Here is a 27,518-nt window from a genome sequence, read left to right as displayed (position 1 = left end):
AGTGAGAATTGTACTGAGATTCCCTGCTGCTTAGGGACTCCTCTCTTCTCAGTGAGAGATACGTATCAGTATACCAATCGAAATTTCCCCAAAAGCTACTGTTTCCCAGAATTGAAGGAACAGCGTCAGCTGCCTTTTGTCCTTCAGTCTTCTCCCCATCTGGACTGTGATTCCTGAAGGTGCAATGGTTAGACTGGACAATACTCTAACAAAGGAGGAGCGGCAAGGTAGATAGAACGTGGTTGCTAGAAGTCATTTTTGAGTAGCTGCAGTCTTGGGCAATTTCCCCAAACCTTCTTCTAACATGAAAAAAATGAGTCTGTTACTTTCAACCCTCTGTTTGCTAGGTTACTTGCTTCTGAATGCATGCCTAACTGATATAATTAGCATGCCACAGAATGTCAATTGAGAATTTTGTTTTGACCCAGGAATTATAGCTGAGTCTCTCACAAAGACATTATACCAAATGCACCATAGTGTCAGTTCAGAGAACCTCTAGTGGCCTGAGTTAGCAACCTCCTCACAGTGCTTAAAAAGAAGCCAGTTTACAGAAACTGGCCTATTAGTAAACATGACACACACAGCTGATATAAAGGTAGTGTTAGCAGAGAGGGAAAGTGAGCATTTCACAAGGTGTACTATTTAAGAACCGAGCCTAATTTCTTTGTTATATCATACTCAGGAAGACACCTTAAAGTCAAGGGAGGGGTGCCCGGGTGGCTCAGTTGGTTAAGCGTCCAACTTCAGCTCAGGTCATGATCTTGCGGTTCATGAGTTCAAGCTCCGCGTCGGGCTCTGTGCTGACAGCTCAGAGCTTGGAGCCTGCTTCGAATTCTCTCTCTTTCTCTCCTTCTCTCTCTTTCTCACTCTCTCCCTCTCCCCTGCTTGCACTCTCTCTCTCACAAAAATAAACTTTAAAAAGTAAAAAAAGAAAAAAAGTCACGGGGGTCTGGTCCCCAAAAATCAATTATTAAGCTTGTGGGTGTCCAAACCATCTTTGGCTCCACTATATCAGGAACTGGAGATTGTCTCTCCTTTGAAAATCATGGACTGTCTAGCATCTGATGCTGGTCGGGCTTGTAGAAAGGGACAGCAGAGAGACGGCTGAACTGAGAGAGGAAACACCAGTGGGGTAGCCTGCATCTCTTCTGTGTGGCATGGAAAATACATACGTGTGTTTCATCAGGGCCAAAAAACACCGCAAGCAGCTAAGCAAGCATTACATGCTAGAAAAGTAAGTCTTAGCAGCAAGAGCGTACCGGGTGAGCCTGGGCAGTGGAGAAGGTTGAGCCAGAACCAGATTCCCCATGGTAGGGAAATCTGTGATGGGAAGGAGCCTACAAGGTCTCCAGAAATACCTATAGTTGTGTTCATTACAGAGACAGCATTTCAATGTCTGCCACATGCTGACAGGCAGCACTAGCCTGAGAAATATCAAAACCAGCAGAAAGGGAACCACAACCTCACCATGGGCAAGCACAGAAGGAACCTCTCCCCATTCCTTTCTCCTTGCCACAACATTGAGCAATAGAGGAGAAAAGGGCAGGACTCATGTGAGAATCGGACTATGCTCCCCTTCCACTACAAGTTGCTAGAGGAACAGAGATGTCTACCCCATAGTGGGAAGTGATGGGGGAGGGGGGGAGAAGAAAACAATTAAACTCAGAGAAGGAACTCAAGTTTTAAAATGAATAGGATATATTTCAAGAACTTGAATGAGAGAAAAAACAGGGAAATTTACATAACTAGCCCAAGATGTCACTAAAGCTTCAAGCGAGGGGGATTTAACACTGAGCAGTTGTGGGGATGAAGGGTTAGAAGAGGAAAAATAAATTAAACTAGCTCATCTTTCTGGAATCTCAAAAAAAAAAATAAAATTCCTTATAAAATAATGCATTCAGTTGATAGTTAAAATTTCAAAAGGTCTTGTTTTCAGAAGCAAGTACTAAGGGTGTGATGAGAGCTTGCGATGGAGGTTCCAGTTAAAAGGAGTGCACCTGAGGTGGTCACAACCCAAAGGCTGTGAACAGAGCCCTGAGCCCTGAGCAGGGGAGGAACAGCACTGGGCGGGAAAAGGGTCCTGGGGCCTGCAGCAGTGAAGGGCCTGAGGCTGGGAAGAACTTGCTAGTCACTCTGGAGAAACTAAGCATAGTCTGGGCAGCACAAGAGGTTTGAAGGTTTGCAGAAAACAAAGCATGAAGATTCACTCTAGTAAAAGAGAACATGTCCCCAGGAAGAAACCAGAAGCTTGTGTTAGGCATGAGAGAGCACAGAGTGCCCTTTTCCTTCTCCTTCCCGATCAGAATGTCAGACATGGCTGACATTCTTCTCCATCAATTCAACTCACTCTTTGGTGCACATATTTGGAGGGCTTTCTTGGCAGGTTCAGATAGTGGCTGTTGCTAGTGAGGAAATGATCGGCATACAGTACTCTGCTCCACATATCAACTGGGAGAAGGTTGTCAGTTGCCTGTAGGATTTCTGGGGATTTCAAATAGGTCTTTCAGTTGGCTCAGTCCCATGGCCTCTATAGACTCAACTTATTTCTAGGCTTTTTCATCCTCTCTGCACAGATCCCAGGGACTCAGCCTGCTGGGCTATCTTTTCAGGAGTTGTCACCACCTACTCTAGGCTTGTCTAAGCAAAAAGCACCTATTATCCTTCCGCTTTTCCGATTTCTAAAAGCTGCAGATGCAATGGCTCAGATGCAGCAGGAATTCTGCAACACCGGCCTGCACTTTGGTGGCAGCTACTGTTGTGAGTTGCATTGCAGTGTTTAAGCAGCAGGAAGCAGAAAACAGCACAGTCTTTCAGGTAATTAGTTCTCTGCCTCCTTCCTGAAGCAGTCGAGCCCACATCAGCAATCTCCCTGGCCCTCTGTTGTTCCAGGAATGTTGGTTCCAAATTGCATCCCAGCTACCTGCAGGACAATTTCTCGATTCATCTCTATCCAGTGAAACAAAATATGAGTTCATCTGGGGATAATTTTCGAGAGACAAGAAATGAACTCTATACAATTCGCCAAATATGTGCCCCCTTGCATGGTCACACCCTGTTAATTTAACACAATTTCATTTTTCGGCCATCAGACAGCAGAAGGCCAGTGAAAATCCAAATGATTTAACTTAGAAGTGCTGTGTGTACCTTTTGGAAAGATAAAAAAAACCACTTACCCCAACCTCTGGCAGGGGATCCTTATGTTCAGGTAGGACACTGGTTCGAACCTATAGAGAAAAAACAAATGTTTTCTGTAGGATTTTGGAGTAGAAACTAGTGCAGAAGCTTCACACAGGTGCTGGGTGTCATTTTCCCATCATGGAGCATCAATTCAGACTGGGGTTAATCATTACCGAAGGTACCTGTGTACATCACCTGCTGCAGAGCCATAAAGCTCTCCTCTGATAGTTGCTAAGCTTCCTGGTTTTCCTAAGTACACAGAACTACTGGATCCTTACCCCATCACCCCTTGTCAAATACAGAGATGTCTGGGCTTTAGGTGAATCAGCTTTAATCTCCTCAAAAAGCAACCCTAATTCAACATTCAAAGGAAAGGACAGAGTTGGTGTAGAGCAAGTCATTCCATGTAAGCTCAATAAATATTTATTCTCTAAATGAGCACCAAAACCCACAGTCTTTATAGTATATCCCTCCCACAGGAGAGTTCTGGGCCAAATTGTCAGATACCATTATCTAAATTCATTTGAAAATGAATTCTCAACTGGGGGAGAGGGAAATAGTGTAAAATAATCAGTCATCTGGGGAAGCTTTTCATATGTTTGAATGTGTTCCAAGTGAAATATCAACCCCTTAGATGATAAGTAGGCATATATCTTCTACTGAGTAGTGATCCTTAATCCTGGTTGTGCATTAGAGTTACCTGGGGACCTTTCAAACTGCTGGTGCTCTTTCCTGCCCCTGGATATTGATTCTAATGTACAGCTGAATCGATGTTTCTCTATTTAAGAAAAAACGCTTCAAATGAAAAGAAATCACGACTATCTTTCTCACTTAAGAAAAGGCTAGTAAAAGCAAGAAACACATAAAACCTAAATCTAGTATATCTTAATTTGAAGTAAGGATTAGATAATAAAGTTAAGTGAATACAGAGCAATAGACAAGCATACTCTGTTTAACTGGAGAGCAGAGGGAAGGGGTGATGGATGGGAGAGAGGAACCCTAGAAACACATGATGGATCAATATTTTAGGGGGTCATTTTAACAAAATCCCTTTGGAGGTACTGCACTGCCAATCATAACTCTCTTGAAATCCTTTAAGCTCTGACATACTTGACCATACCTGGTCAATTCTCCCAGGTTGAAGAGATACCTATAACACCCCTCATAATGTCAAAAGACTTGAACTAGCTCCCGAGGGCCTACTAGTCTTTAACACGGTTTCCATTTTCTTGGAAAAAGCCTCAAGCCATGGTAAAACAGTGCATTTTAACTTCCAGCTTAAGGCTCCTTCTTTGTTTCTTTATGACAGACCCAGCACTATCGCTTGCACAATTTGTCAGTCATTATGACTCGAATTGTTCACCAGAGCACAAAATAAATGACAGGAGAGATCCCAACAGAGTAAACAACACAATTTGCAGAACACACTCCACTCAGGATTTCATGACAGAGCATTCACTGGCGAAGAGCATTTGCAGTGTGGCGGCTGCATTAATGCTCTTTGGTCCAGAATGTTCAGATGTGCCATTCAGTCTCATTATCTGAAAACCATTAGCTGGCCTCAAAGGATAAGGAATCTGTATATTAACAGGGGACTATAATGGACCATACAGTGTGTGTATGTGTATGATCTCTCTCTCTCTCTCTCTCTCTCACACACACACAGTATATACTCTCTCTGTCTGTCTGTCTCTGTCTCTCAGATTAACTCTGTCTCCGAAAGACAGAGACAGAGAGACTTGTTCCCCCCTTATCCACGGTTTCACTTGCCATGGTGTCAGTGTTACCCACAGTCAACCACTCTTCTCTGGAAGCAGAGGATTCTCCTTATATATCATCAGAAGGTCAAAGCAGCCTAACGCTACATCACAATGTCTATGTCATTCACCTCACTTCATCTCAGCACATAGACATTTTATCATCTCACATCATCATGAGAAGAGGGAGTATAGTACAATAAGGTATGTTCAGAGAGAGAAAGACCATATGCACAGAACTTTTATTATAGTATATTGTAATAATTGTTCTATTTTATTAATAGTTATTATCAATCTCTTATTGGCCCTGATTTATAAATTAAACTTTATCATAGGTATGTATGAATAGGAATAAACAGTATATGTAGGGTTTGGTATTATCTGTGGTTTCAGGCATCCACTGGGGATCTTGGAAGTATCCCCTGTGGATTAGGTAAGACAACTGTATACACAATTACACACACACACACACACACAATGTGCGCATGTATGCATATATATATATTCACACACATATGTATGTATATATACATATATAGTATATAAAGTATGTAGAGTGTACATATTATATATATATATATATATATATAAATGTACGTCTACTATATATCAGAATGGATTATATATATAGTGAATGTATATTCACACATATGCAACCCATATAACACATATATATATATATATATATATATATGTTTATGCATCATTTTAAGAAAATATTTGACATCCAAATAACATTATCCAACGGGATATGCTTAAATTTAGAAATTGAAAGAAGTCAGACATTGGTGGACGTCAACATATATAGTATTGCTATATCATATATATATGTGTGTATATATATATATATATATACACACACACACACACACACACTCTATGTGATATAATATTAGATAAGGTAGAATAATATTGACAATTACTGCAATATTGTCATTAAATTTATGTTGATTTTATCAGGACAATTAATCCTTATAAATATAAATAAACTACAAAGAAAAAAGAAAAGATTCCTGACCCAAAGGTGTATACTATAAAAAAATTTCAAAGATAATCATGGACTAGTTTGCCATTTCCAATGTGTGTACATGTGTGAAGGAGAGAGAGACAGAGAACGAACTTCCCTTTACATAATAAAACTATTTTTGAAAAGTACATGTATGTCACATGTCATAACTCAAGGCATGTTTAAAACACTAGCAGAGCTCCTGATATAGAGGAATTGAAAAACAAAACTTTGTAAACCAATTTTAAATTTTATAAAGTCAGATTTTCATATGAAACACATGTTTAAGGTAGTATATATGTATAGTTCTAAAACTTTTATATTTAAGGTTAATGCTGCAGATGTTATGGTATATAGGTCACACACTGATGATGTTTTTTCTTGCATAATATATAGCCCTCATTACACTAAACACATACTAGGTGGCAAGCACTGGGTTTGCCAGTAAATAGGATCCCATTTCTTCTCTTTGGGATTTCAGAAACCAGTGGATGGGACAAATATATAAATAATCCAGTATAACATAATAGATGCTATAATGGAAATGTGAGCATTTTTCTGTGGGCATTCAGGGTAAGGAGTAATTAATCCAGACTGAATGTCAGGAAAGGCTTCACAGAACAAGCAGTCTGGGTTTTGAAGGATGTGTAGGAGTTTTAAGCAAGGAAGAATAGGATGAAGCAAATAGCGTATTACATAATAAGCATGCGTCATGGAGTTGTAAAAGGCCATTGGTTAGGGCGCCTGAGTGGCTCAGTCTGTTAAGCGTCTGACTCTTGGTTTCAGCTCAGGTCATGACCTCATGTTTCATGCAACTGATCCCCTCAATGGAGTCCATGCTGAGAGTGTGTGCCTGCTTGGGATACTCTCTCCCTCTCTCTCTTCCTTCCCCTACTTGCTCGTTCTCTCTCTCTCTCTCTCTCTCAAAATAAATAGATAAACTTAAAAAATAAAGGCCATTTGTGTTTGGGAAAGAGTGAGTATTCTGATAATACCATAACAGGGGGGCCTTCAGGGAAATGGTAAGAGTTGGGGAGATGTTTGGTTATATGTCTGAGGAGAGAGGTTGGGGCCATTTGATATCTATCATGTTATGGAACTGGAGCTTTATGCAATTTATAGACAATAGGATATCAGGTAAGACAATCAAGTAGAAAAGTGATGTTATCAGAGCCCCTTAAAGCATATCCACTATGCCCTGAGTCATATTGGGAAAATAACCTCTTTATGCTAGTTGCCTTTTGCCTTTTTGTTAGCTATCTTTAGCATAGGGTGAATAATAAACCTCATAGTTGTTGTAGTACATCTTTTAAGTACCCAGAACAGTACCTGCCACTGAGAGGGAAGAAGGGAGAGAGCGAGTAAAGAAAAGAAAGGGAAGAAGAATTAGAGGAAATGAGGAGGGAGGGAGAAAAAGAAAGGAGAAAGGAAGAGAGAGGAAAAAGACAGAGGAAAAAGAGTAAGACAGAGATGGGGTGGGTAGAAAAGGCAGGAGCAATATGTCACTGAAAACAAATAATAAAGCCTGGACACATTTAGATGAGGCCTTTTGATGAGGAAGGGATGATGCAATGGCTGTCACTGTAACATTTGGAACATTCCAGTTCACGGGCAATGTCATGCCTCCTGAGATTTACTGGCCTTCCTTCAGGATTCATTTTCCCTTTTTTGGTCTTATTAGCCATTCTTCTTCCCAGTTTTCTTTACCATACCCCTCCCTGTCCTTCCTGGGACACAAGAATGTCTGCCTGACCACATATTTAAAGTTATTATAACTTCCTCTTGTCTAGGAGGACACTTTTATGATATCAAATAAAGATCACTTAATAGAAGTGATCATGTAGATTATATGTTCCATCTTGAATAGTTCTCAAGTTTCATATAAAGCAAATTCATTTACTTTTTCATAGGCTCAAACTTCCATATACTAAATTTGCCTTGAAAAAAAGAAAAACTGAGGTTGGGAGGGTGGTGGAGACTGCTGTATTCTTCATGGGTGAGTAGGTAAGAATGAGCAATAGGGCTGCCTCAACTGCAGGCATTGTTGACTATCCAGATACAGAGAAGGGGTAGGTCAGGCTGCCATGACTGTGCACTAGGCTGTCCATGCCTCAGCCCCGGGCAAGTGCATCTTCTCAAGAGCAAATGCAACTTTTCCCTAGCTGGGCTCAGCTGGACAGGGTTGTAACAGTGCTTGAACATCCCCAGGGCAGGGAAAGGGCCTAGATCTTCTTCTTGGACTACTGTGACATCTGGTAAGTTCTCTGATATTGAATGCATTGTTGAAACACGTTCTTTTTTTTTTTTTAAATAAAAATGTTACTCTAATTCTCTACATATCTCAAGTTAGAATATATTATTTCATCACATTTACTTGTTCCACTTGGAACGAGGCACCAAACTGCCTTCATACTCAAACACATGAAAAGCTGACTGGTACAGAAGTGTTCTGCCACCTTCCACAATATTAATATTCGGGGAGGAAGCTGCTCAGTTAGGCCCATATTTCCCAGGATGCCTTGTTTTGAGAGATAGCCATGTACCAAGCTCTCACTAATAAAATATATGTGTAAGTAATGTTTGCTGCATCCAAACTGGAGTTCTCCGAAGTGGATAGCCTAGGCCCTCTTCACTGTCCTTTTCTCCTTCCAAGGAGTCCCGCCTTTAGGTGACTGCACAGCCACACATGAAAGAACACCATTCGCCATGCCATACCACGTATCCCCACCAGTGTTAGATTATAAATGATTGTATCAGTTTTCTATTGCTGCTTAACAAATTTCCACAAACTCAGCTGCTTAAAACAACATCCACTTATTAATTCATAGTCTGTAGGTCAGAAATCCAGTCCTCATGTGGTTGATTTCTCTGCTCTGGTATTACAAGGCTGCAGCCTCTCCTGGAGGTTTGTCTAGGCAAAGGTCTGCTTTCAGCTTCCACAGGCTGGTAGCAGAATTCAGTTCCTTGCAGCTCTAGGACCAAGGTCCCCATTTTCTTGATGAATGTCATCTGGAAGCTGCTATAAACTCCTGGAGTTTATTCCATGCCACCGTTACTCCATGCCATGTGGCTTCCTTCATCCTCAAATCCAGCAACAGAGGATCTGCTTTGCACCAAATCCTTCTTGCACTTCAGATATCTGTCTTTGGAATCCACTCTTTTAAAGGCTTATCTCATTAGGTCAGACTTGCCCCAGATAATCTCCCACTCTTAGGCAACTTTGCCATATGACATGATCTAATCACAGGAGTATGTCCCAGGGACCATGTAGAATGTGTACAACAATGGGGCAGTAATCCTGGGGCCAGTGTAGAATTCTGCCCAACACAATGACCAAGAAATAAACTTCCCACTGTGAAAAAACACTGAAATTTGGATGTTTACATTTGTTTCAGCAGATCACATAATATGACCCCCCCCATTTTTTTTTTAATGGAAGTTTGGATTCCATTTATGGCTATGAAGAAATAAATCAAAATAGTTAATATTAAATCCTAATTCATTATTTTAATGTCAACAGATCTGTATTAACTGCGTATTATGATCCAGTGACTGTCATAAACACTGGCAATCCCAGAGATTAGGAAGACAAGGTATTTCTCACCCACAGGTAATAATGATAACATGGCAAGGGTCAAAACATACAATTATAATTGCTAAGCATCTTCAATTGTGTAAAACTTACCAGCCACTCTTAGATACTGATTTTCCAACTATTTAATTTCTGTTGTACATGGAGAAAATGATCCATGTATAAGCCCAAATGATTCATATCACAGAACCTTAGAGATGGGAGGGATCTTAGGGTAAACCTAGAAAAACCACCTCTGTGATGTGAAAATTGTACATGAAATATCCCGGGAGGTTACATTTAAATTTTCTCCTTGGACATGTTTAATCTCTAGCTTATTCTCTTACTAATTAGTCTTGTAGAAGTAGTATTGCTCACCTACCTAAAGGCTCCAAACAGGTTAAGTTAATGAAAGAAGTAGGTTGAGTGTGAGAGACAATAGGGAGGGGAAAGGAATCTGGCAAAAATGGAAATCACATTCCTAGTCTATGAAGAACAACTATCTAGCTCCAAGTAATTAAAACGTTCCTGAGAAAAAAATTTCTTCAATTATCAACAATGGACAAATCCTAACTCTTTTGCAGGTACACCATTATTAGTATTTAATTATTTTTGCCAGAAACCAGCCTGATATAAAAGGTAAAAATATGCCCAGTACTATTTTTAGTGAGTGGGGGGGAGTGCTATTCTGAAGCAATTGTTCCTAATCTTGACAACACATTAGAAACCTCTGGAATATTTTTTAATGCCAGTTTCCAGGCCATGTTCTAAAATAATTACATCAGAATCTCTGAGGGAAGAATCCAGGGATCAGTGCTTTTTAAGGCTGACTCCACACCTGTTTCCAAAGTGCAGTCAAAGTTAAGAATTACTGCTGTAAAATAAATGAGATTGTTTTGAGTGTAAGCCTCAAAACTAGCTCCAAATCCTATGAAAATTTGCAAAAAAAAAAAAAAATGTACTAGGCAATGGTCATGTGATGGAATAAGGCTCTCTTGGAAAACAAAAAATTAAAAAAAAATATGTTAATGGATTCTCAGAGCTGGAAGAGGTCTTAGACATTATCAGGCCATGTTGCTTAAATTTCAGTGTGCATTCTCATTACCTACTGGTCTGCAGCTGGTTGGGGGATGGTCTGAGGACTATCCCTTCCAAGGTTGTTATAGAAATGCAGAATCTCAGTCTCACTCCAAACAACTGAATCAGAGTCTTCATTTCAGTAAAGTCCCCATGTAATTCATATGCACATTCAAGTGTGAGAAGGTCTGGTCTAGGATAGTGCTTATGAGGGAAATAGGTCACAGGTGAGAATGGTAGACATTCATTTGCACATAAACAAGCTTGAGACAAGGGGTGGGGTTTATTCTTCTGGTTTTGAAGGTTTTTGGTAATTTATTTTTAAATGTCAAGCATCTGTAAAAGCTCCAGATAATACTTTCTATCAGAGATGCCCTTTCCTTTCTTATGCAAAGGGGGGAAGGGTTGCTCTTATCATCAATCTCAAATCAGGGACTGATTTGGGAGAGAGCTTAGCTGGAATTTCCGTAAGACTCATTGTTGCAGGCTGAATCTCCACTTCTCTAACCCCTTCATCCCCCCCAAACCCTCAATCTCAATATCACAGGTTGAAGTCCTAACCAGCGAGTGCATTTGGAGATAAGGGTACTTAAGTTAAAATGAAGCTATTAGCATGGGACCCTAATGCAGTATGGTTGATGTCCTGAAAAGAAGAGGAAGACGCTGCAGGGGTGTCATACAAAGGGTAACCATGGGAAGAGGAAGCAAGAGGGCGGCCTCTGCAATCCAAGGAGGGAGGCCTGAGAAGAATTTACTGCTGCCAACACCCTGCTCTTGGACTTCCAGATTCCAGTATTTTAAGAAAATAAATTTCTGTTTAAGCCACACAGTCTGTGGCAGTTTGTTATGGCAGCTCTAGAGAACTAAGACACTCAGTCTACCCATGTTGTAGGGTATGACCCCTCTCCAGGACTTTCAGCCAAGAACCTTTGGTTGAGGACTCTTTGTCCTTCGACCCTAAAAGAATGCTAGAGATTCTTGGAAGTCTCTGCATACGTGTTTCACACTGTGTCCCACTCAGCTTCAAAATCTGGCAAATGTCTTTAGAGGCAGAACAGCCATGAATTTGAGTCCCCTTTGGTCTCTAAATTTGTCATTTCAGCTACACATAAAAACCAAAATCTCTGCTGGGTTCTATGTCTTCCAGCTGCTACTCTGTGTTAAGCAAAACCTTGATGCTGAGACTTCCGAGCTACAGGGACAATCTGTAAATGCGCACAGGTGGAAAAGAGCTTTTTAGTCCCTCACCACCACACCCTCTTGGGCTTTCTCTCTTGCCTGTGACTCTCCCTGTTTCCAAAGCACTGTGAATCTGTGGGAGGTTTCACTCTGCTTTTTAGAAGGCTTTGGCCTGGTTCTCTAGACTCCTGAAAAGCTCAGAATTCAGCAAGTCTCTTCTGAGAAAAAAAATGTGCATTGACTTGAAGCTGATGAAGTCTCAGTTTCTTACTTCCTCCAACACATGCACTGAGAGTTTTGCTGATTTTTCTTTCTCTGAGCAGCACCAGCTCTGTGTCCAGGCAAAGGCATGTTCTTCAGCTCATTCTCAGAACCACCAAATGCCCAAAGAGGAAAAATGGCAGGCTCCTGAGAGCTTAGCTCCAAAAGATCCTCCTTTCTCTGGAATTGTAGTTTACTTTTGTAGTTTAAATTGTAGTTTATTACTTTCACAGCTTGCTGGAAGATGCATTCGAATGCAATTTTTGTAAAATGTGTGGCTTGTTTCTGGGTGTTGTCAGAGGGAGCACAGCTTGCCCTCCCTACCACATACCACCCAAACTGAACTTTTTAACATCTGAAAGTCACTAGAAGTTTAAGGAATCTTCCAAACATGTGGTTAATGGGTGAAAAATGATATTCGACATTGCATAGTTAAATATGCTTGGAAGAGGGGAAATGCCATCACATGTTGGTCTGTCTATTAAGGTAAGTCTTCAGTAAACCAGTTACAAATGCATAATTACAGGTAATTCTCCTGGTAAAAACAGAGTTTATCCTGAAGCCTGAGCACTATCCAAAAACTATCCAATAATTATTGAGTGTGACATGTTGTGTTGGTCTTCACTAGGTAAATGTGATCATCTTTCACATGTCAAAACATATTATACAAAATTATGTACATGAGAATAGTCTATTGGCTTCTAAGCCTAAAAGAAAGAGTGGTAAGACAAATATAAGCACTCTTTTAGTTTGGATGCATCTAGTCTTAGAGTTCTCTAAGGGACGGATGTTCACACCACAGCTCTCTAGTCACATGGGTCCCTTTATGTTTAATTGGTGGCTCTTTCAGACTTCTAATTTCACTATATGAATGTGCCATTATACTAAATTCTACCAGTCATACAAGAGTCATGTGGTTCTTTGGGTTAATGGTGACTGCAAATGTGGCTCCAGAGTCACATAACTCTGAGTATCCCTGCCATTACACACATTTCATTCCATTTCCCTTTCCAACCATTATAGAGATCTATTACAGGCAGGTGAAAAAATACCGAACAGCAAAAATACCTTTAGACATTCCCTTTGTCAGAGAGTCTCTCCAAAAGATACAGGCTCTGCTGAAAATAAGAGATGCTTAAACTTAGATCAGGGAAGTTTCAGGGAAGTCAGAGAGGTCTCTCTACTGCTGTTCTGAAAGTAAGTCCATCTGCCTTTCATACTCTTTACTTCTGGATTTTCCTGAAAGGGATACTAGGTTCCGAGAGGCAGTGCTGTTCAGATCCGGTCAGGCTTCTTGTACTGTACCTACCAGCCAAGTCTGATCCTGGGCACTTACCTAAAGCAATAAGGACTAATCTCCAAAGAAATGCACAATTAAAGACCCAGGCTTTATTTATTTACTTTTTTTAGTGTTAAGTTTTAAGTGTTAAGATGTTTGGATATTTTATTTTTAAAATAGAAATAAAGAATAAAGGAACTCTTTGCACTGAAAAAAATACAGTGTTAAGATGTGTTATGGGCACTGAAGACATTAACTCATGATTTGCTAAATAATTGCTCATTCTTTTTTTTTAAAGTTTTTTCTAATGTATATTTATTTTTGAGAGAGGGAGAAAGAGAGAGAGAGAGAGAGAGAGAGAATGAGCAGGGAGGCTGCAGAGAGAGAGAGAGAGAGAGGGAGACACAGAATCTGAAGTAGGCTCCAGGCTCCTAACTGTCAGCACAGAGCTCCATGCGGGGCTCAAACTCATGAACTGTGGGATCAAGACCTGGGCCAAAGTCATATGCTTAACTGACTGAGCCACCCAGGTGCCCCAATATTGCTCATTCTAAGTTGAGACCTCTATTCCTGCTATCCTGCAGGAGGATACTATAAACATATCAGTACATATGGTGCTCAATTCAAATATCATGTATCTATAATAACAGTTTTTTATCAGATCAGATCAGACCTTTACTACTGCTTCCTCCTGCCATCACCCTTCTTCTTCTCTACCCAAATACTGAAAAATAATTGTGCCATCATTTTGAAAAGTGGGGAGAGTCATTAGAGCTGATCCTTTGATCCCAGAATTAGACTTACATTAAGTATGTGCTACCCTAGAAACTTTCTACCCTATAAATAAATAACAGAAAACTTATAATTGATAAATAAGGGTAATAGAATCCAAGGAAGTAACAACTATGCTTTCTGGACCTATAGGTAATTATTTCAGAGGCACATGCATTATTTTCTTTACTTGTATTATCTCATTTAATTCCTATAGTTCTGGTGTTGTATTATTACTTTGTCCATTTTACAGGTAAGAAAACTTAGTCTCAGAAAACTGGATTAATTTGCCTAAGGTCAATTCAACAGCAAACTGCAGATCAGACACTAAATGGTCTACTTCCAAAATCTGTGCCCCTTCCATGGCTGTGTGCCTCTTCTGAACCCAGACTGATGGTGACTTTAATTGTCTTCCCTAGGGCTGCTTAATGAGAGTTTTAAAAGCCAAAAATCTATTAGCCTCAGGGAATAGAAACAGACACAATTTATCACATTGCCAGACTCAAAAACACCATCCTTATGTATTAACAGCCCCCAATTAAGACCATAGTCATGAGTTAATGAACAAGCCATTAGAGAGAGAACAGTAATATCAACACAGGCACATGTCTATTAATCTGTTGCTCACTGAAAGTCATTAGTTCTACACTATAAGGCTAAATAATTTCTAGGTAGCTTTAAAACAAAATTATTGCAATATCACTCAGTATTTTAAAAGATCATTTACAACACAAGCTTTTCTAACCCCAGTCAAAAGAAGATCACCATGCCCTGGGTAAAGATCAATTGATTAAAAAAATCAGATGGTGTGTACAGGCACAGAGGGGAGAGGCTTTTAGTGTATTTATCCAATGAGGTGTTTTCATCCCCAGGCAAAAATGGGATAGCTGCAATAACTCTATTCTACTATTCCACTACTTTCTTCACTGTAGAATTCTACCGAACTGTCTAAGAGTTTTATCAGTGGGTCTCAGCATTAGCTGTAGATGACAAATCACATGGAGAAGCTTTCAAAATGCTGATGCCAGGGCCCCACTTGCTTTTGCTCCTGTAATTGATGTTTCTAAATCTCTCATCATTTTCTCCCACTGATTTCCCTTACTATTTAATCTTCAAAACAACCATATGAGAAAACTGAGGCTCCAATTTCAAGTAACTTCCAACCTGTCAGTAGAGGAGCTAATATTTCAACGCGCATCTGCAGCATCCCAAGACCAATGCTTTCAACACCTCATTGTATTGTCTGCAACTTGAGCTGAAATCATACTACACATCTACACAAAAAACAATGAAGGGACGTTGAAACAGAGTTCCCAGTTTCCCTGTAGCAGAGGGCAAAGTGAGTGTGGCATCTCAAACAGGAAGTAGGGATGACTCTTTTCAAAGAAGCACTGTGACAAAGAGGCCAGAGTCTACTGCATGGCTCAGGCAGTCTTGTCTTAAAAGAGCAAAGGTGTTCAATTCGATATGGTAAACTCTTCCCGGGAAGGTAATAACAGTACATAACAATGTTTCCAAAAGAAAAAATGTATTTGACGTTTCAAAAGATTGACTTACAAAATTGGGAACACAGTCTCATTAAGTTGAGGTTTCCTTTTACTCTCATAAACCAGGTGCACATTGAATCCTGTGACATGTGAGTAGTAGCTAGGACATAAAATGCTTGCATTTTATATCTTATTCAAACTATATATTGGCAGGTCTCTAGTGGGTACAATCAGAGAATCTACAAGGTCAAATTATTTTCATAATAATTCTAAGATGGTATTTTCCTTTTCTACCCTTCTTTCATGAACGTACAGTGGAATTCTCCAGAGCCTTCAAGAAATGTGATTTCACCAGACATTGCACACAGAAGCAGACAGGACAACTCAGTTCTCTGCTATTAATTGGGCTTTAAAGGGATTTGCAAAATGGTAAAACAATGCCACACTCTCAGTATACTTTAGTTTTCCAAAATAAAATAATTTCAAAAACATGTATTATTTTGCTAACCTGTAAGGGGTTATTAGTTATTTTAAATAAATTGATAAAGATGTAAAGTATTTTTGAGTTTTAATTTCTAATGCAGTAAGCATCCATAGTTACTTTAATTAAAGCTTGTACATCTGTACTATTTATTTAATTTTTAAAAATTTGAGTACAGTTGAGTACAGTTGTGTTGAGTACACACAACATTATAGTGCAAAACATAGTGATTCAACAACATCCATAGTTATTAACCCACATAACAGCCTTTTGAGAGTCTTTAATTTTTAAATATTTATTTTTGAGAGAGAGAGAGAGAAAGAGAAAGCGAGCACGTGAGCAGAGGAGAGGCAGAGAAAGAGGGGGACAGAGAATCCGAAGTAGGCTCTGCGCTGACAGCAGAGAGCCAGATTCCAGGCTGGAACTCGCCAACCATGAGATCATGACCTGACCCAAAGTCAGATGCTCAACTGACTGAGCCACCCAGGCGCCCCAACGCCCTTTGAGATTCTTGATATTGAAGAGTATAAAAAGGTCCTGAAACCAAAACTTTGAGAAACAGTGGGACTGGTGATCCTGAACATTTGGGATTTGTCTTTCATGTTTACTAAGTCAGTCTTACCATTTTTAGGCAGATTTTTGCTTCAGAGTCTCTTTCAGAGATGGATGTGATGTTTGCTACATGCACCCCTAATCCAGCTACTCTGAATCACTATGGTTCCTTGAACTTGTCTTGTTCCTATCTCCCTCCACACCTTTGCATATGCTGGTCTTCTGCCATCATTAAATTTGAGGAATATGGTTGCAAATACAGAATAATCGCTTCATGGACTTATAATCTTAGCATCAACAAGAGACAAAATACCAAGCTGGATAAAGTAGTAAGTATGCATGAAAGTAAATTAGGGTGATGGAATCAAGTGATAGCTGGATGGGGATACTTTAGTTGTGGTAGTTAAGAGTGGGTTTCTCGGCACAGGTGACTTTGATTAAGACCTACATTAAAAAAAGGTGGCCAGCTTAATGAACAATAAGAGGGAATAGTATTCTAGATCAAGACAGTATTAAGGGCAAAGGCCCTGAGGCCAGACTGACTAAAATACATGGCTGAATAAAGGGGAAAGAAATGGTCTGAAGAGTCAAGGAAAGGCAGGACTCTAGTAATGTAAGGTCTCTTCTAATTACAGTGGAAATCTCTTGCAGGGTTTTGAGCCAAGAACTGATGTGATCTTTTTCATGCTTTAAGAATATTGTGCTGTGGACACCTGGGTGGTGGTTAAGCATCTGACTCTTGATCTGGTCAGGTCAGGATCTCACAGTTTGTGGGTTCCAGCCCCACATTGGGCTCTGTGCTGACAGTGTGGAGCCTGCTTGGGATTCTCTGCCCCTCCCTTCCTGCCTCTCTCTCTCTCTCAAAATAAATGAATAAAACTTAAAAAAAGAAATAATATTGTGCTGATTCTATATGGAGAATAAACTGCAGAAGGTCAAAATAGAAAGGATGAACAATTAGAAGTCATTTGTAGATTAGAGTTTTATTACCATTATTCTAGTTTTTCTAGAGTACAGGTTGAGCTAGGTATTTTAGGTTTTCTAAGGATAATCATTGGCTGGCCTCAAGTTATTTTGTTCCAAATATTTATAAAAAGCACTTCGATACTGACAGAGAGATAAAATTGTTATATAAATTTCCTGTATATATAATTATATTCATCTATGAGAGTAATAATGCTCAACTAATCAAAAGCATATTTGTGGATGAATAATTATTTAAATAAATTTAGTGCTAAATAATAAATGTTGTAATAGTTACATCCTATTTACGTTACGGATATTCAAGAATAGCATAGCTTTTGAAATACAAGATATTCAGAAGAAGCTTGGTACCTTAATGCCTGACGGAACTTAATTCCCTGAAAAAAAATTATGAACAAACTGAATAAGGATAATAGAACTATAATTACTGAAGAAACCCCTACAAATAAGATCGCTTATGGATGGATTCAGTACTTCTGGCAAGTCCCTGTGACAGTAGTAATTTAGAAAATATCTTTGTATTTGAACCATATCAGCAGTGATTCAAAGGCCCAATGGCAAATAATGATGCTCACATGGGAGAATCTGAGAAGAACAGTACCTTTAATTTTGAAGCCAAATCTCTCCTTTCTAGCAAAAAAGACCTGTTAACAGGACTTCTGAAAAGCATCTTTCTACTTGGACACAATTGTACACATCCCTGGGCCTGACTTAAAGTATATGTTGGAAATCCACCCCTGGGTGGATTAAGCTAAAGTTGTAGAACATTCTACATCTGCACTGGAGTAACAGCTGTCTGCGAGATGGCTTTTCCATTCCCCAATCACAGGTTTTCTGTCTATTTTACAACATTAACTGGCAGTCAGAACTAAGTACAAACACACACACACACACACACACACACACACACACACACACAGGAGTACTCAGTAAAACAATTCAATTTCATTAAACTATAAGTATTCAACAAATACCAAAGTATTCCTATTCTCTCAAACCATTCATGGCTTTAAAATATATCTTCTCAGATATCTGAAAGCCTTAGTGTCTCGAGGAAACACCTGAAATGTAGCATGTTAACACTTAAGATTCTTAACAACTGGAGTATCTTTGGGGTGCCTGGGTGGCTCAGTCAGTCGAGCATCTGACTTCGGCTCAGGTCATGATCTCGTGATCTGTGAGTTTGAGCTCCATATCGGGCTCTGTGCTGACAGCTCAGAGCCTGGAGCCTGCTTCAGATTCTGTGTCTCCCTCTCTCTCTCTCTCTCTCTCTCTCTGCCCCCTCCCCACTCACAGTCTCTCTCTCTCTCTCTTTCTTGAAACATAAATAAACATTTAAAAATTAAAAAAACAATAACCAACTGGAGTATCTTTGTCAGTTGTAATGCATGTTTTGTGCTTAAAGTAAGTTTAGACTTCAGGGAATAATATAAGTCACACTTATAATTCTTGTTGCCCCAGTGCCAAAGAGGCAGGCTAAATTGGAGCTAATTCCAAAAACTTTGAGAGGAAACTATTTGAAACTAAGTGCACTAAACAAAGTCCACTCACAGTGACAAGAGAAACAAGGGGCATTTTCATAAATTCTTCTTATCAAAAGTTGTACTTTTACCCTTTCCACTTCTTAGAGTGAATTTTCTTTTGATGTCAAGAAGAAACTTTCAAACATTCTCAGATAAGGGTGTTCATGATTCCACAGACTAGATGGGATCACAGGCAAGAAAATTCAAGAGCTTTAATCTAATCACACTGAATGGGATTCTGCCTTTAAGGATAGTAGTGTGCAGGTAAATGTTTAATAACTGGTTCTTATCGGGTGGGGATGGGAGGGGAAGCTATTATTTATAGAGTGTGCCAATTTCTATGGAGTAAATTCTCCCACCCTGGCCTGTTGCAAGCTAACGACTTGAAATAATGGGCTATTGGCCTTAGGAAGAGATTTTGCAAGCCGTGACCCCAGGACTGGTCCCAGCCCACCGCCAGGGGTCACTGGGGAGAAGCGAGCACAGCAGAGGTGCGAGGGATACAGACCCACCCAGGAAACCGAGAGCCTGGCTGTGGGGAGCTCAGGCATCTGTTTCAGAAAGAACTTAGTATCTAACACAAGTATACTTCCATCAGCAATTTGAAAACAAAACCGTCTTTAGTTTCACATCTCAGGGGCAAGACCGTGTCTCAGAAACCAATGATTTTAATTTTAAACTCAGCAGAATTCAAATGTCTGAGAGTTGACCTAGCACTATTTATTCAATCAGATTCTCAGGAGCTGCTGAGAAATTCTTTTTAAAATCAATGGAAACTTTGGCCATGGGAAAGATACAGAAGCACACAAAGAATGTGGCTTATGACAATTGGTCTCATGACATATCTGGGCTCTGGGGCCAATTTTAAGTGCCCTGGCAGCAAGTACTGGATGCTTCAAAGTTTTCTCTATCTTTGGAGTCTTTGACTGTGGTCTTTACAAGCCACAGACCATGCTATGCATCGATGTTTAGAAAGGTATGGTCACTGAATGTATCACAAAGCTGAAAAAAACCCTGAGGTTGTCAGTAAATCCCCCGGTCCATAAATAGACATTCATTACCAGGATGTCTAGATTAGATTCTAAACTCTTATGGAAATCTTCCATTAGGGAATTTAAAAACTTTGTTCCTATTAAGCAAAAAGAAATTTCTTTAAGCGAATTAACCATGCTGATAATTTTACCTCCTTAAAAATGCTAAATTTTAGAACAGCTGTCTTGTACAAGTTTTATTTCACAGTTTATTCCAAACCAAGCTATATAATATGACAGTTTGTACTTACAGTACCACATTTCAGGGACTTCAGAAAATTGTATATTAAAAAAAAAAGAAATTTATGATACTATAATGAGACTTTATTCTTGGCCTTTTTTCCCTTTCTTTAAAATAAAATGTAAGTGGGGTAAACATGGCTCAACATTCAGTACAGGCTTTGTAATAATAGATTGCTGGCCTTCACAGACACATCGATATTCATAAAAAGAGCAATGGCACAGAAAGCATTAAATGCTATTCTTAAATCAAAAAAAGAAATATTTCTCAGTGACCTTGGGACATGAATAGGTAAACTTATTAAAGGAGAAGAAGAAAAACACATATACTAAGGAAGTGAAAAAGAAATAGAAGGGAAAAAGGAGGATCACATTCACCATCTTGAAAACCCTTATCAGAGCCTTTATTAATTTATGAGCTAAGGAGTGTCAGGACTACAAAAGGTGTTACAACATTAAATCAACAACTTAAAAAACTTTTGCAAAATCGGGGCACCCAGGTGGTTCTGTCGGTTAAGCATCTTGACTTTGGCTCAGCTCATGACCTCAGGGTTCCTGAATTTTGGCCCCACATCAGGCTCTGCACTGACAGTGTGGAGCCTGCCAGGGATTCTCTCTCTCCCTCTTTATGCCCCTGCCCCACTCTCTTTCTCTTTCAAAATTAATAAACATAAAAAATTTGCAAAATGAAAATTTTATTTTTCCAGCTTTATTGAGGTATATTTGACAAACAAATATTGTGTATATTTAAGGTATAAAATGTGATGATTTGATCTCTCTATGCATTGTAAAATTATTACCACAACAAGCTAATCAACATATCAATCATCTCACATTAGTTACCTTTTTTTATGTGTGGTAAGAGCACTTAAGATCTTTCTTAGCAACTTCCAAGTATATGGTACAGTATTGTTAATTATAGTCACCACACTAGACATTACATCCCCAGAAATTCATCTTATAACTGGAAGTGGGTTTCCTTTGAGCAACATCTCCCTGGTCTCACAATGAGCTCAAAACAGAATAAGGCCTAAACTCAAAAGTTTTATTTTTCCTTTAAAAATTTTAAAGGATTTTTAAAAAATGTTTATTTACTTATTTTGAAAGAGAGGGAGAGAGTTGAGGGAGAGAGAATTTAAAGAGAGAGAGTTGAGAGAGAGAGTTGAAAGAGAGAGAGAGAGAGTTGAGTGAGTGAGAGAGCACACAGGGGAGGGACAAAGAGAGAATTCCAAGCAGGCTCCACACTGTCAGCACAGAGACTGATGCAGAGCTCCATCTCACAGACTGCGAGATCATGACCTAAGCCAAGATTAAAAGTCTGAGGCTTAACCAACTGAGCCACCGAGGCACCCTTCCTTTAAAAACTTCAAAAACCTTGGGGTGCCTGGGTGGCTAAGTTGGTTAAGCATCTGACTTTGGCTCGGGTCACGATCTCATAGTTTGTGGGTTCAAGCCCCAGGTCGGGCTCTGTGCTGACAGCTCAGATCCTGGAGCCTGCTTCAGATTCTGTGTGTGTGTCTCTCTCTGTTCCTCCCCTGCTCGTTCTCTGTGTCTCTCTGTCTCTCAATAAGACATAAACGTTAAAAAAATTAAAAAATAAAAGACTTCAAAAACCAGACAAGTACCCACAATGAAAACCTGGAAACACCGAAGATGGGTTACCTGGGAGAACCCATCTCTGGTGCATTCTGATCAGAGCTGTGAGGAGGGCATGTGGGTCTGTCCACCTGGATTTGCTAGGGTCATAATTTACCCTCTGTGCTCTTGTTCCTCAAAGTGAGGTGTTGGATCCACAGCATTGGAATCACTTGAGAGATTGTTATAAATGCAGAGTTTTAGGGCCTGCCCCAGACTGCTGAATTACAGCCTGCATTTCACAAGCTCCTCAAGTGGCACTAAGTACATTAAAGTTTGAGAAATCCTGGAGCAAAGGATGCATTCTTTCAAAATGGAGGACAGTTTGGTAAAAGACCATAGTTTCCGTTTCCATCCTTTATTTTTCATAATCTGTTTTGTAGAAACTAGGGAAACTGGAAAATAATAGTGCATTAATTAAATATATATAAAGGTATATTTTGTGATGTTATATCACTAGAGGGTTCCCATATATGAGAAAAAAGAAAGAAGGACTTGTACATAAATGCCATGTAATTCAAAGCATAAGTTATCTGCATGATTTTGTCATTATTACAGGGTTAAATTTACACGTCTTTTGGTTTTTGGTGTTTCCTTGTTTGTTTGTTTTTAATACATGCTGCATTTAGGCAGTTGGTGAACTGCTTGTGAATACTGAATGGATAATTGATTCTTTAGGGAGCAACCACACCTGTGGCAAACATGCCAGCTAAAATTTTGGCCCCCTCAGATCTCCCAGAGATGATGCCTATAATTCAAGGAGACTGGCTGATGGTTTGTCTGCTACTTCCTGGGAAAAATGTGGAAAAAAAAAGCAATGTCTCTCTAAGCATCCAAGAATTCCCAAAGCAACTGGAGGAGTTATAAAAAGAATGGCTTTTGACCATTTCCATGGGAGCGTCTTCACTTTGCCCATTTTCTTTATTAATAGTAACTCAGATTAAACCTGTCAATAACAAAAACAAAACCTCTAGTGAACTGGTTCCTAAGGTCTGCTTGGGGTCCAGAATGCTTCTCTTCCCTAGCTTCAGCTCAGGTCCTGTTACTGTTCTAGTCCAAGCTACCTTGTGTTAATTTTTCATCCTACTTTGTCAACTATCATATTCTTTAGAATTTAGCTGTTCTTTCTTGTAACTCCAAGCTTCCACGGGTACCTTAAAGGTGATTTGCTTTCCATATACCAGAAAGAAAGCAATATCGGGGCAAATCTAATGTTTATTTACTACACATTCAGATTTCTTATTATGCTATTCATGTTCAAATTCCCAACAGCTAAATGCTATGTAAAATTTAAGAGTAGTACCTTTAAGCACCCTTGGGAGACAGGCAGTATCAGTCATCAAACTGCAGAATATGGAGAAGGAAGAGTCGATTGGCTTTTAAAAGCCAATCGTTAACCTATTTTTTCCTTTTTTAAATGTTTATTTTTGAGAGAGCGAGTAAGCATGCAAACACGAGTTGGGGAGGGGCAGACAGAGAGGGTGAGAGAGAATCCCAAGCAGGCTTTCACGATCAGCACGGAGCCTGCCGCGGGTTTTGATCTCACGACTACAAGATCATGACTTGAGCCGAAATCAAGAGTCAGACACTTAACCAACAAAGCTACCCAGGCACCCCAATGTTAATCTATTTTTATCAGAAAGAAAACTGCATAATCATATGTGCACAGTTTGACAAGTACAAATTAACACCAGTATAATCACCACATCTGGAAGAAATCCATCTTAGCCAGCAACCTTCTTTCTGAGACTTTTTCCCAACACAACCACAACCTCCTCCACTAGAGAAAATCATTGTATTTTTGCGATGATTTCTTGTCTTTTCCTTAGAGCATTACCACCAAAAACGCACCCCTAAAGGAAAGAATGTGGGCTTTCTGTTGCCCACCTTTTCACTTAACATAGAACACATAAATACCGTACGCATTCCTTTGTCTTGCTTTGTTAACTCAACATTTTTTTTTTTTTTGAGATTTGTCCAAGTTGTTGCATATAGCTCAGGTTCATTTATTTTCAGTTCCTGATAGTAATTTATTGTGTGACTACACCATCATTTATTTACCCCTATTACTGTTGATGGGTATATAGATTATTTCCATGTATTGAAGAATGAATTGTTGCTATGAAATTCTTGTGTGTGTATTCTGGAACACATGTATGAATCACTTTCTAGAGTAATTACCTAAGGGAAGAATTATTAGGCCTTTAGAGATCACATCTTCAACTTGACAAGAAAGCTAAATTGTTTTCTAAAATGCTTATATCATTTACCTCCAACCATATGCAAATCTTACATCTTTATCAATGCTTGAAATTATTAGACTTTTAAATTTTTTGCCAACAATTGATATGTAATTGTACCTTTTCATAATTTTAATTAACATTTCTCTGATTACTAATAAGTTTGATTTCCAAATGTTTATTAGTCATTTAAGTCATCTCTTTTGTTAAGTGCTGATTCAAACCTTTTGCCTTTTTGTTCTATAGGTATTTGTCTTATTTTTTTTCTTATTTTTCATAGTTGTCTTATCTATAGGTGTCCTTTACACATTTTACATATACAGTGGATCTTAGTCTTTTGTAATTTATATGTGTTGAAAATGTTCCTGTAGCCTGTCTTTTCACTTTTTATGGTGACTTTTTCACCTGACTTTGTTAAATGTTCATATTTGAAAGCATTAGGATAAGGTGAGGAAAAAGTAGTATATAATCATACACCTTTAAAAGAATGTATCTGATATCAGGATCTCTAATTTTGCATTCGAAAAGTGATCTATCAGCACTTACATACCTGCTTTCAACTATTTAATCCCCAAACTGTCAATGTATTGCTTTGTAAATGCTTTTAAAACTCTCCACATATATCTGAAACCTTGCCTTCCATAGAATTCTAATACCTCGATGCTGACCGATACCTAACAAATACTCTAATAAAAAAATTCAGTTGATTAAGTGTCACATGAGAGACTAACCATCTAATTGTCCTAGTAGTTTATAATTACTGGCAACCTAGAAAGAAAGTAACACAGCTTGCATATAGAGATCTGCTCATTTGCCTTCATATTGGCCCAACTAATGAGTGGGCTGTTTTTTGTTTTTCCTACCTTTCAAACTCAACAAAATAAGGCTCTCAAAGCCTAAATGCCTCATTAGTATTATATATTTCTATTAATGCACTTTGATTATCACAAGCCATAAAAACAACTTGCATTTCAAGGTTCTAGTTTCCATATGTTGGAATTTTTACCAAATGTGCCAGATCCTATTTTGCTGCTCTAGATCCCACATTCCACCTTTGTCTATCCTGTCTTTCTATCTCTGGAGGCTAAGTAAGCTCTGTGGAATACATTAGGGGCTTCCTTGTCCTCTGGCTTTCAGTTACGTTCTGATGGTGTGAGCCCTGGCAACAGTTTCAAGGCCCCAGAGGGGAAAAAGGGGTCAGAATATATAAGCCCTTGGCTCTCTTCCTGCAAGGTAGCTTATGGCCAGCCATGCCCCTGGACCAGGCTAGCCTCCACTCAAGTGTATTTTCTGGAAGCTGCCCCCACCTTCTCTCTTTCAGACCTAGGAGTGATTATAGCTCTACCATTATTATTATTTTTTTTTTAAGTTTATTTATTTTTTTGAGACAGAGAGAGACAGAGCATGAACAGGGGAGGAGCAGAGAGAGAGGGAGACACAGAATCTGAAACAGGCTCCAGGCTCCGAGCCATCAGCCCAGAGCCTGACGCGGGGCTCGAACTCACGGACCGTGAGATCGTGACCTGAGCCGAAGTCGGACGCTTAACCGACCAAGCCACCCAGGCGTCCCTAGCTCTACCATTATTAAACCAGGTTACAACACTACTTCTTGTGGTTCTACTTTGCAAAGAGTCCCTTTGTAAATAAGCCCTCCTGGAATTAACCTAATTTGCAAGTGCCATCTGTTTCCTATTGGGACTGTGACTGATACAGATTTAATAGCCATGATTGTGTGCAAAAAGAGAAGCAAAACAAAGCTTTAAGGTAGATTACTGGAAGTGCTGCTTTCCTGGGCTTATACATAAAGCACAGAGAAGTACAAGGACTCTTTTCTATGGAGCTAACAGACTAATCAGGGAGCACAACAATTACATTGGGTCCTGGGAATATAATACATAATTAGGACAAAATTATTCTTCCCCTTGGAAAGATGGGTTCCTTTGACGGCACCAGGTTGTAGAACCCAGTTATCTGCCCACTGAATAGCCTTCAGAGGGGTGGGGGAAAGCACTTCCCTCCCACAATTCTTCACACCTTCTTGCTTAACTCATCCATTCTCACTACCATATTTTGCAACCAAAGAGGACATTATTGAGTGTAGGAAAGTGAAATATGTTTCAAGTGACCCCATGAATCCTGGCTCTGAACTTCATTCAGTTTTTTTTTCCTTATCTGTTTTTTTTCTCCTTCCCTAAAAAAAAGGCAGTTCGGTTGGTGCTTATTTATCTATTCCGTGTTGTATAGATCTCTTATTTTCTCATGCTTCGATACAGTATTAAATAACACAACGTTTCCCTCTTATTTGTAGTTCATGCAAAACTGAAAAGCAATTATTAAGCAAAGGAACAAATTTAAATTAGCTACATGAATACCTCAGGGTGCTACAAAGAAATATTTTCATTTCTCAGCTACAAGACTCTCTTCTTAACCACAAAGCCTTATTATTTATATACTACAGAAATGAAAGTCCCTCCAAGCTAGAGTATATTTAATATCACAGAAAGCACATCAAAAACAGAGATCTTATTAAACTGAAATTACTACCTGGAAATATATAAGGTGTATCTGGTGAAGGGAACAGAAGTAGGAGCTTTTCCTGTTCACCTACAGGAAAGGCAGCCTAATTTTCATAGGAAAAAGACAGGAAGGCTTAAATTGAGGATATCTGGAGCAGGGGCAACAGGAGATATGAGAGGCAGTCACTGTCTCCCCTCTGAGTAAGGATCTTCCCCTTCTTTAAAAACCAGGACTGCATGCGAGGTCCTTGTCTTTAGCCTGCCAGCACAGAGGAGCCTCTCGCTTTATGCTTCCCCTCTGTTAGCAATCAATGACAGGACTAAATAGAAAGTGATCCGAAGGCCCCTAAAGCAGGCATGAAATCATGGAGGAGCTTTCCCTAACTGGTCTTTACCATTTGGAGAAAAACAGAATTGTAGATCTCCCATTTTTTTCATCTCCATTCCTAAATAAAAGAACCTAAAACCTCAGAGCTGCAACATCATACTCCAGGAACTTAAAGTGCGGTTCGTGATGCATTTGCCATTATTTTACAGAGATTCTGAGGATAAAAATGAAGATCTGCTTTTCAAACAGATAAACACTACACAGTTCTAGTGGGCTTACTAGCAAATATATAAATATACTTATTTGAGGGAAAGCCACTTTCCTCTTTCCCTTGACCCCATTCCTTACTTTATTGAAAACAAAAGTGAGTCTCTTTATGACAGTGTTATTTGGTGTCTAATTCAATACTACACTCATTTATGT

At 39.3% G+C, this 27,518-nt stretch overlaps 1 protein-coding gene across 11 annotated transcripts in view; it reads right to left on the bottom strand.

The window, feature by feature from the left end:
• The window catches only part of INPP4B (inositol polyphosphate-4-phosphatase type II B), a 775,173-nt gene that overhangs the window by 262,944 nt on the left and 484,711 nt on the right, over positions 1–27,518 (bottom strand). For 10 of the 11 annotated variants that reach the window (XM_058721302.1, XM_058721291.1, XM_058721289.1 and 7 more), the window contains one exon: positions 3,174–3,224. In XM_058721302.1, coding sequence (XP_058577285.1) covers positions 3,174–3,224 — 51 coding nt within the window. Of the gene's footprint in view, positions 1–2,347; positions 2,482–3,173; positions 3,225–27,518 lie in introns of all 11 variants that reach the window. The other variant, XM_058721299.1, reaches the window with a different exon arrangement.

Source organism: Neofelis nebulosa, chromosome 3, assembly GCF_028018385.1.
Source record: "Neofelis nebulosa isolate mNeoNeb1 chromosome 3, mNeoNeb1.pri, whole genome shotgun sequence".
NCBI lineage: Eukaryota > Metazoa > Chordata > Mammalia > Carnivora > Felidae > Neofelis > Neofelis nebulosa.
The sequence above is the reverse complement of the archived record's forward strand: the minus strand, read 5'-3'. Positions and strand labels throughout refer to the sequence as shown.